The following is a 9,940-nucleotide window of genomic DNA, read 5'->3' as shown; positions in this document are numbered from 1 at the left end:
TAAAATGTGGATCTCTCCCATTTTTTAAGTGGAGCTGTCTACCCCTCTGTAGTACATTTAAGTCTCCTGATGGGGCTTGTTTTCGTTAGTTCCCTTTTTAGACCCCAGGCATTTCTGGGCCACAGGTATGAAAACTGCTGCTCGAGAGAATTGAGCCATTTCTGAGCAAACTGGTGGGACAGAATTAAATTAAGCTCTGGCAGCTTTGTGCGTTTTAGCCACGTTGTTTGTTCAGTTGTGCTCTCTAGGAACCTATCCCCCTGTTCCTGGCGCAATACCCAGCGGAAATGGATTATGGGAGGTTTTTGGAAAGCCTTGAGCACACTGGCGACAGCAAGAGGACGACTCTTTGAACTTTCTGCTTTTACATCAACAACCTTTGTCCATGGTAGGACAGAAACAGCGTGGGTCGAAATAGCGTTTAACCCTGCTGAAGTCAAGTCTCTTTAGCATTTCAGCGTGCACGGATGCTGTTTGCAGAGGGATTATTTTTATATGCGGCTAGGAGATGTTTTCAAGTGTGCCAAGAAGATCAAAACATTCCTAGATTGCTTCTTAGAAGTTTCTGTGTTGCAGACAAGGTCTCAGTGTTCAGTGCAGTGTGTCTGAGTTCATTTCATGGCTGCTTTCAAGGCATTTTGGAGGTGGGTAGCTGTGTCTCTCCTAATATCTAGATACCTTTTAGAAATCAGCTGGCATGTCTTAGACCAGGCACTCAGCTCTTGCTGGCAGCAATTTCCATACCGTTTTAGATCCTTCTGTGTAGCGTTAAGTAATTGTGTGTTTTACAAATGGGCTGGTTTGTAACAGTCAGTTGCTGTGGTAGAAAACCCACTTGGGGTAATTTCTCCAGACAATATACTGATTGTTTCACTAAAGCTACAAGAATGCAGTACCCTTGTTGTTTCCGTCAACAGGTAAAATAACCCTTCCTTGGATTGCTTGGTTTGCTGTGTTTTTTTTCTTTTTTTTTTTTTTTTTTAAATCTCTCGTCTCTCTGCACTCCCAGAAATTGGCTAATGCTTTGTTTTTCCTGAACACAGTATTAATAATGAGTGTGGTCAGGTCATTCAAATTCCTTTATCCTCCAATATCTTTTTGTTCATGTAACGTTTTGCCTCCAATATCTTCTTCACTTAAGAGAGCCGTATGTCAGCAGGGTTTTCTTGGTTTTTCATCCGTACATCAAGCTGCCTTTATACCCTTGTTTAAAGTTCTTTTTTTCCTGCTGGCTAAAGCAATTGGAGTTTGTCTGGGACAAGTTCAGTTGCATTTCTGCGGTCTGCTGATCAAGTGGCTGAGTAGAGTTTTAAGGCAAAAATCCTGGAAATCATGGTATCTATATTTGCAGGTGGAAATTGCCCTCTCATATTTTGCATCTGAGCTTAAGCTGTGCTTTCAGACTCCATCGTTATGGGTGTGCTTACTGAAACTGGCACGTGCAGCTTATTTCTCTGGGTGCAAAGGAGGGTTTAGAAACTTTTCCCAAAGCCTGTTTGTTTCTCAGCATACGTGTCATACCATGGCTTACTCTCATGGTTAACACAGCCAGTACTTTTGAGAGAAATGTGTCACTCCTGGAATTTGTTACTCCTTTCTTGGAATAACTTCATGAATTCTTGTAGGCACTGGTCCCGTGAGGTGCCGCTTGCTCTGACTCACACAAATGAGGTTTTGTGAGGTTATATCCATCACAGAGTAGAAATAATGCAACAGCTAAACACAAATTTTGTTTTTTTAGTGGTTTTTCTTGTCTGCAAGTCCCACAGAAAAGGGCTGCAAGAGTGGAATGCTCTAAATGAGGGTGAGGTGCTGGTTCAGGCCTCTGCGCAGCAACAGATAAGCTCTGGGCCAGCTTATCTTCTTGGGGAGATTTTACATTTGCTTTTATTTTCCTCCTCTCCCTCTTTCCTCGGCCTGTTTCCTCCTCAGCCTGTTTCTTCCCGTATCTCGTGTTCCCATCCCTGACGCTGTCCTTCTCCCTTGCATTACTCACTTGGCTTCCTCTCCACTTTCCCTCTTTGCTGCCTCCCTCCTTCGCCCTGAGACCGCTGGGCTCCTGCCGCTGTGTTTCCATCCTCCCCCAGCTCTTCTCATCGCTCCGGGCTTCTGCTTCACTCCCCCTTGCCGGGCACCTCCTTAACGTCAGGAGCTGACTCTCAAATAATTATCTCGGTTGCCGATTAGCCATTTGCGAGGGCAGAGCTGGCGTGGGCTTTTAGTTAAGGCTCTGTGTGAATACCATTGCACAGCTCCCGGGACAGCTCGGTCCAGAAGGTGTCTTGCTGCTTTCCTGCTTGTACCCCTGGGATCCTGCATGCAGAACCAGCTCGGGTACCTGAACATGGATTGTGGCTCCAGAGGGGCTGATGCTGAGCCAGAGCTAGTAAGTCCATCTGGATCCGCGCTGCTCATTCCCCTTTGCTTCTTTGTAGATCCTGCCGAAGAGCAGAAGGGATGCACACCTAGCACCCATTGCTCAGCTCATCCTGTGGTTCTTCTCAGGCTTCTCTGACCTTTTTTTGCATAACGTGAAGGCCATGGGTCATTTCAGCATGTTCTGTCTGCAGAGTGGTGTAAGGAACGGCTACATCTGCAGGAGAAGGGAAAGCAAAACTGGAGCAAAAAGAGCACTTTCTGCACCCGCAGTGTGGGAAAGGAAGAAGTGGCAGTGGCAGCCTTGAGGTGGGGAATGTGGGTGAGCTCCCTCCAGGACTGAGGGAGCACTGCTGGTTTTCTCACGTGGAGCTCAGCCACACACACACACACAAAAAAAAAAAAAAAGGAACTGCTTTTATAGGGCAGGAACAGCACTTTCGTTTAGGTCTGGAAAACATCCAGCACATTGTGTGTGCTGTTGGGGATATAAAAGAAAAGTCACGGGCAAAAGAACAGAGAGAAGAACTTGGCCTGTGTGAGCTAAGTGTGTGAACGGTGCGAGCAGATGGAATCGGTACTGTTTGAGTTTCTGGGGATCTGAGCAGTTTGCTGACCTGAATGCACGTCAGAGTGTTTAGATGCTGTGCTGTAAAACACATTTCAGCTCTTCTCAGCTGGTTCTCTGGGGGTATGTACATTTCCTGGCATGCACGTAGAGAAAGTTGGAGGGTGCTGTGCGTTGCTGTGATATGCATTGCGAGAAATGATTGATAGATCTAGTCCTTGCTTGTATCTAAGAAGGTGAAGAAACCTCAGCAAGCCTGAAATTGCTGGGGTCTTCAGTGGAAATGTTTTTCTGTTGAGATGCCGTGTGACTTTTTCGATCTGTACTGCTCCTGTCTGCTTGTCTTACGCTGGTGCTGGTTTGTTGCAGGGTCTCTGGGCCGCAGCAATGAGGAAGCCTCGGAGGAGGTCCCGGCAGAACTTGGAGGGGAGGCGTTCTCCTTCACCCTACAGCCTCAAGTGCTCGCCGACTCGGGAGACGCTGACGTATGCTCAGGCCCAGCGGATCGTGGAAGTAGACATCGATGGGCGGCTTCACCGCATCAGCATCTATGATCCCTTAAAAATCATCACCGAGGACGAGCTGACTGCCCAGGACATCACAGAGTGCAACAGCAACAAGGAAAACAGCGAGCAGCCCCTTTTCCCTTCCAAATCCAAGAAAACACCTTCCAAAGGCAAGAAGAAGGAGTCCTGCTCCAAACATGCACCAGGGACATCTTTACACCTACCCCAGCCCAACTTTCGTGTGGTGGACTCCTTCAGCCAGCCAGATGCCGCCCCTCTCCCTGCCGCCTACTACCGATACATTGAAAAACCTCCCGAGGACCTCGATGCAGAGGTGGAGTATGACATGGATGAGGAGGATCTGGCCTGGCTAGAAATGGTCAACGAGAAGAGAAGGGATGATGGTTACGGGACAGTTTCTGCCGACACTTTTGAGCTGCTGGTGGACCGGCTGGAAAAGGAGTCGTACCTCGAGAGCCGGAACAACGGGGCTCAGCAGTCCCTCATCGATGAGGATGCCTTCTGCTGCGTCTGCATGGACGATGAGTGTCACAACAGCAACGTCATCCTGTTCTGTGATATCTGCAATCTGGCCGTGCACCAGGAGTGCTACGGCGTGCCCTACATCCCCGAGGGGCAGTGGCTTTGCCGCTGCTGCCTACAGTCTCCTTCCCGCCCCGTGGATTGTGTCCTTTGCCCGAACAAAGGTGGAGCTTTCAAGCAGACCAGCGATGGCCGCTGGGCTCACGTGGTTTGTGCCATCTGGATCCCAGAGGTCTGCTTTGCAAACACTGTGTTCCTGGAGCCCATCGAAGGGATAAACAACATTCCCCCGGCTCGGTGGAAGCTCACGTGCTATATTTGCAAGCAGAAGGGCATGGGGGCTGCTATCCAGTGCCACAAGGTGAACTGTTACACTGCCTTCCATGTCACCTGTGCCCAGCGGGCCGGTCTCTTCATGAAGATCGAACCCATGAGAGAGACCAGCATCAACGGCACAACGTTCACCGTGCGCAAGACTGCTTATTGTGAGAGCCATTCCCCTCCTGGGACAGTGAGAAAAGGGGCTCCAGCTGCTGCCGGTGAGAGGCACGAGGACACTGTGAAGGAGGAGGGAGAGGAGGAAGCCAATTCTGGCCCTCCCAAAGGGTCCTTGAAAAAGAACCAAGTGAAATTGAAGCAGAAGATCAAAAAGGAGCCTGGCGATGCGACTGATGGGCGTTCGTCTGTGCCCATGGTGACAGTTGCACAAATTCCTTCTTACAGGTGAGTGTTGGAGCTGGACAGCAGGAGCTGGACGGGGTCTGTTTGAGGACTCGGTCCCTCTGATTGTTGAACTTGGAAGCACTCTCTTCAGTCAGGACCTGGCAATAACTGGGTTCAGATTGTGCTCCTCACCAGCGTTCTTCCCTGTGTCAGCGGCACACTGGTTTCCCTGCCTTGTCAAGCAGCAATCCCAAACTGTCATGTAATGCAGTATCTTCGGTGGTCCCTAACAGGCAAACATTTAAACTTCTCATTTCACAGTTTTTTTAATTCCTCCTTTTACTACAGCGCATGTCAAACCTGTCAGTGTTGCAAGCAGCTTTGAGTCTGGCTGTGTGTTTTTTCTCCCAGCTCTCTCGTGCAGAATTAGGTAGTGCTGAATTTTCATTTGGTGCCTGAGGAATTGCGGTGATGTGTCGCCAGTACTTCAACAGATTAGCTCTGAAAGACTGCTGATAAGGCACCGCGTATAATCTAATGAATGGTTTGAAAAGGTTAAAATAGGTCCTATGTTATTCCTGGACTCCTGACAAGTTAGTTTCCCAGACTCCAGCGTCGTAACTTAAAACTTTAATGACCCCAGTAAAGTTATTCTGGCACTGAAAATAGTTCTTGCTTTTTCAGCTTTAGTTGAAAAATAGTTTTTTTCAGCTCCAAGTTACTGCTTGGAGCTGAATTGGGGATTGCGTACTTTGACTGTGCGGTGATGTACCTGGTAAGAGCCTCCAGCCAGGCTACTACTGAGACAGGGATATGCTCTGAAAAGCGAGCACGTACATCTTCACGGCTGAGAGGCCCCAGGTTGTACCAGTTGCAGATGTGGATCGGAGCATGCATCAACACACAGCCTCAAAGCTGCCCACTGTGAAGCCTCATCAGGAACCTGGTGGCATCACCAGGGTCTGCAGAGTTACCATTGCTTTGCAGCTGGCTCCATGATGCCTCTTTGCTCCCTTTAGGCTGAACAAAATCTGCAGCGGCCTCTCTCTCCAGAGGAAGAACCAGTTCATGCAGAGGCTCCACAACTACTGGCTGCTGAAGCGCCAAGCGAGGAATGGGGTGCCCCTGATCCGGCGCCTGCACTCGCACCTCCAGTCCCAGAGGAACGCGGAGCAGGTACTGTGCTGCGGGCTGGGCCTGCGCGGGAGGATGGCAAACACACATGGCCTTGAGCATTTCCAGACATGGGGCATCCACAGCTCTGGGCAACCTGTTCCCATGCCTCACCACCCTCATAGTAAATAATTTCTTCTGAATATCTGATCTGAATCTACCCTCTTTTAGTTTAAAGCCGTTAGCCTTTGTCCTATCACTACACTGCCTTATAAAGAGTCCCTCTCCAAGTGGAGGAGGACGGTGGCTCTTCCTGAGTTACTTTTGTTCTCTTGGTATGCTCATGCCTGAATAGCTGAATTAGTGTACCAGTGGGATGTCCCCTGTGCCACCAGAATTGGTGTTGATGAGCCAGCAGGTGAGAGTTTTCCACCTGAGTCAGGAGACCTGGGATTGTGCAGAGGTGTGACGGGCCCTCGGTAGCCTCATCTCTCAGATGAGTCAGAGAACCACGTTCCTCTCTCGTGATTAAAGATCCTCTCCTCAGGAAAATGGGTGTTAGCTCCAGAGTCCTGGCTAAATTCCAGTTTGGATCATTCTTCCTGCAGCTTGAATTTCTGACCCTCCCATGGACATTCACATGGAAGTTTACACATAATCATCAGCTCTGGACCTCTTTGCTTCCTCCTCTGAGCTGGCATCCAGAGTGACGTGATGCTGTTAAACAGCTCTGTGTGTGGCACAAGAAGTAGTTGGTGAAGTAATGAAGTAGTAAGACTCTACCCTGTGACACAGCCAGTTAGTAGCTATTGTGCGTGTTGTGCACGTTTAGTTTTACTGTAGTTGGAGGAATTTATAGGCTTTCAGTTTGCATCAAGACTGCTCTGGATGAATAATAAAACAAATATTTCCCACTCATCAGCCTGGAGCTTGGGGAAACTCAGCATTTCCTTGCTGTATTAAGTTAACAATTTGCCATAAGTAAGTTCTTAAAGACAAATGTTCTACGAATACAAGCCATTATGATCATGCAAAACATTTATCATCCTTCCCTTGGCAGTGAGGCAAAAGTATGTGCACCTCAGCTGTATCCTCAAAACCATGTGAAAAGCTGCAGATTTAGGAGAGGAAGGATGATTGCATTGTGAAACCACTGAACTGTGCCTTGGAAGGTGTGAGCTCATCTCCCCGCGTTGGCTGTCCCTTTGTGTTTTGGCGAATCTCTCTGTGGCTCAATTTCCTATTGGTTACAAAGAGGATAATAATAGCTTTTTTCTCCAATGCTTTTGCTCGCCTTGCCTTTGTACCGTAAACCCTTTGGGCTGCCTCTTCAATGCACAGCAGCCAACAAAAAGAATTTCCAGCCTCTGTAATGAACTTTGATATAAAGGCACGGAGAGCAGAAGTGAGCAAGCACTTAAGTGTTTTCCTAGAGTGTAGCTACGGTATGCTTTAGGCCTAACTTCACAGATAATGCAAAATCCAGAAAGGCTGATGTTACGTTTGTTAGACAGCTAAACACTGCAGGGAGGAGGCGACATAATCTGAACAAGAGACAAGGAGAGAAGAGTCAGGCTATTAGAGCAGTGCATGGGGGACACCTAGAAAAGAGGAGAAAACAGAGGAAGCCAGTTGTGGTTTTCATCTCGCCCCGCTGTTATGTGTTACAGAAGGAGCAGGATGAGAAGACCAGCGCAGTGAAGGAAGAGCTGAAGTACTGGCAAAAACTGCGGCATGACTTGGAGCGGGCACGGCTGCTCATCGAGCTCATCCGTAAGAGGGAAAAGCTCAAACGGGAGCAGGTAGGTACTGTCAGGCAGCTGCTTCAGTCCCGTGCAAGCACCCTGTGTTGCAGAAGGCAGAGGAGCATGGCATTTTTTTTTTTGAGCTTTTTCCTCTTTTCATAGAGTCTGACTTGGGGATGTGTAGGGCCGCCATCTCTTGCTCAGCATCTATGTCAGTAACAGCTTCTGCCCCAGGACCAGTGCTGGGCTGCAGAATGCTGGGGAAATGTGTTTGCTAACACACTAACAGTGAATTGTATTCATGACCTCCAACACCCCTCCTTTTTCTGTCCTGGGCATGGCCTAGGTGTTCTGCAGAGTAGAAATTGGATCTCCTTTAATGTTTATTTCAGGATTTTGGTAACACCCTCTCCAGAAAAAGGCCTAAATCACAATTCTGCTCATCATTTCTATATCTAAAAATTCCCATGTTTTGCCCTCTAAGTATCCTTTTTGAGAAGAAGCAGTTTTAAGGTGGAGACCATTTTCTAAATTTTCCAGTTCCCTCTTTGACCTGTGTACAGTTGCACTGGTTAAAGTTACCTCCTCTGCTTGCCAGCTCTGCCTGTTGAGGGTGTCACACCCTTGTCACACCTGGTCGGATGGTGCAGCCACAGCTGTGCTCTCTGGCACAAGTATCTTCAAGGACAGCTTCATGAAAGACTCAGCCTGCACATAAGAGCCTGAATGCATGCCCTCAGGCATTGCCTGGGTGCTCTCCCTGCTGCTAGGCACTGCAGGGAGCCAGGCAGAGGGAAAGCAGCATCCTCTGTGATCATGGCCCCTCTGCAAGCTGTTTTTTTCATGTCCAGAAACTGCCCATGGCTTTTCTGGAGGCCTCTTGATGCCAGCACTGGTTCATCTGCTGTGATATCTCTGATTTATGGCAGTGGCTCAGTCCTGCTTGCTGTGTGGACATATTTTAGGTAGGAGGATTAAAAAAAAATCACTTGAGCTTTGTATCTGTTTGCTTTTGATATCTCGGTGTATCCATATCTCAGTTGGATAAATCCATAAAAGCTTTTTGAAACTCCAGCGTGCTTTAGAAATGGATATGGTATCACAGAAAAGTGTATCTGGTTGGAGCTCCAGCCCAGCCCAGCCTTTAGGTGAGTGGCGGGGATGTTCCAGAGTTCTGACTTTGTTCAGGTTCTTTCCTGTTTTGGGGGAAGAGTGTGGTCATGCTGTCGATTTAAAGGTCGTTTTATCTGCCTTCATTCATTCTTTTATTGATGCTGTCTTGTTGCTGAGCACATCAAATACAGTTTGCTCTGTGTAAACAGTCTTGCTTTCCTTTCCTATTGAAGTGGTTGATTTAATGACATAATGATGGATTACAAGATCAAAGAAATTAAAACGTTAAAGGAGAAATAAATACCTCTATCCTTTCCCAGTCTCCTTTGAATAGAGTTTCAGTGTAAGAGATCAAACTGGTGCTACAACTTGTTTGCTTGAAATCAGGACAGCATTAGGGACTCCATAAAGAATGGAGTAAGAAACTGTGCTAGGAAACTCGCGTACTTCTAACCATTATTGTGGTGTGGTTTCTGCCTTGAAGTGTGAGAGCTTATATCTTGAACTTTGTTTATGCTCACTCGTCTAATTATGAGTGTTGTTGTTCGTGTAAGCGCCTACATACTCTTAACTTTTTTGTAACGTTGCTAATTGGCATAATATCTCGAGGCAGGAAGTTCTATAGGATAATTTACCAGGCATGAAAAACTTCTTCCTGTTTTCATTTTTAGTTCTATTCTCTTTCAATTTTATGGGGTTTCCTCTTGTTTGGCTTTATGAGATGGGATGAAAAGGAGTTCCCCATGCAAAAAGTCTGGACTCTGAAATTAGGCTCTGCAAAGTGCTGTCTGCTAATATGCATCGTGCACGTGGAAAAAACAAACTGTTTGCCAGAAATTCTTCAGCAGTGAGTCTACCAGGCCAGTGGCATGATGACCTGAGGTTTCCACCACTGGGTGCGGCTGGGTTGATGATTCAGGAGAAACAAGAGGGAGACACTATCTGCATATCCTGTCCTCGATAACCGTGCTCATCGCCGTTTTCCCGTTCTCAGGTCAAGGTTCAGCAGGCTGCTATGGAGCTACAGCTGACGCCTTTCAATGTCCTTCTGCGCACAACGCTGGACCTGCTGCAGGAGAAGGATGCTGCCCAGATCTTCGCAGAGCCTGTTAACCTAAACGAGGCAAGTCCCTTTCCTAGGGGTGTCTAACGGGTTGGAGATGAGGTGTTGCTGGGCAGAAGCTCGTGTGCTGTCGTAACCCGGGCAGCACAAACCACCTTGTCCCAAGCTGCTGGTGGAGTGAAGAATATCTCAAAGAGGACTCACAGTGTGGGGATCCTTCCAGGCCAAAACAGGGTATTGTTTTCTGGAA

The 9,940-nt window shown here is 47.8% G+C and overlaps 1 protein-coding gene across 6 annotated transcripts in view; it reads left to right on the top strand.

The window, feature by feature from the left end:
• The window catches only part of BRPF3 (bromodomain and PHD finger containing 3), a 31,522-nt gene that overhangs the window by 2,113 nt on the left and 19,469 nt on the right, over positions 1-9,940 (top strand). For 3 of the 6 annotated variants that reach the window (XR_014575562.1, XR_014575563.1, XM_083812288.1), the window contains exons 1-5: positions 315-644; positions 3,314-4,716; positions 5,676-5,832; positions 7,440-7,571; positions 9,622-9,750. Coding sequence is in view for 4 of the 6 variants with exons in the window: in XM_083812288.1 (XP_083668414.1) it covers positions 468-644; positions 3,314-4,716; positions 5,676-5,832; positions 7,440-7,571; positions 9,622-9,750 (1,998 nt within the window). In the remaining 2 variants the exon portion in view is untranslated. Of the gene's footprint in view, positions 1-314; positions 645-682; positions 2,387-3,313; positions 4,717-5,675; positions 5,833-7,439; positions 7,572-9,621; positions 9,751-9,940 lie in introns of those variants that run through there. The other 3 variants (XM_083812290.1, XM_083812291.1, XM_083812289.1) reach the window with 2 other exon arrangements.

This window comes from Anser anser (genome assembly GCF_964211835.1).
Source record: "Anser anser genome assembly, chromosome: 27".
Taxonomy (NCBI): Eukaryota; Metazoa; Chordata; class Aves; order Anseriformes; family Anatidae; genus Anser; species Anser anser.
Note: the sequence above shows the minus strand (reverse complement) of the source record. Positions and strands in the feature narration are given on the sequence as shown.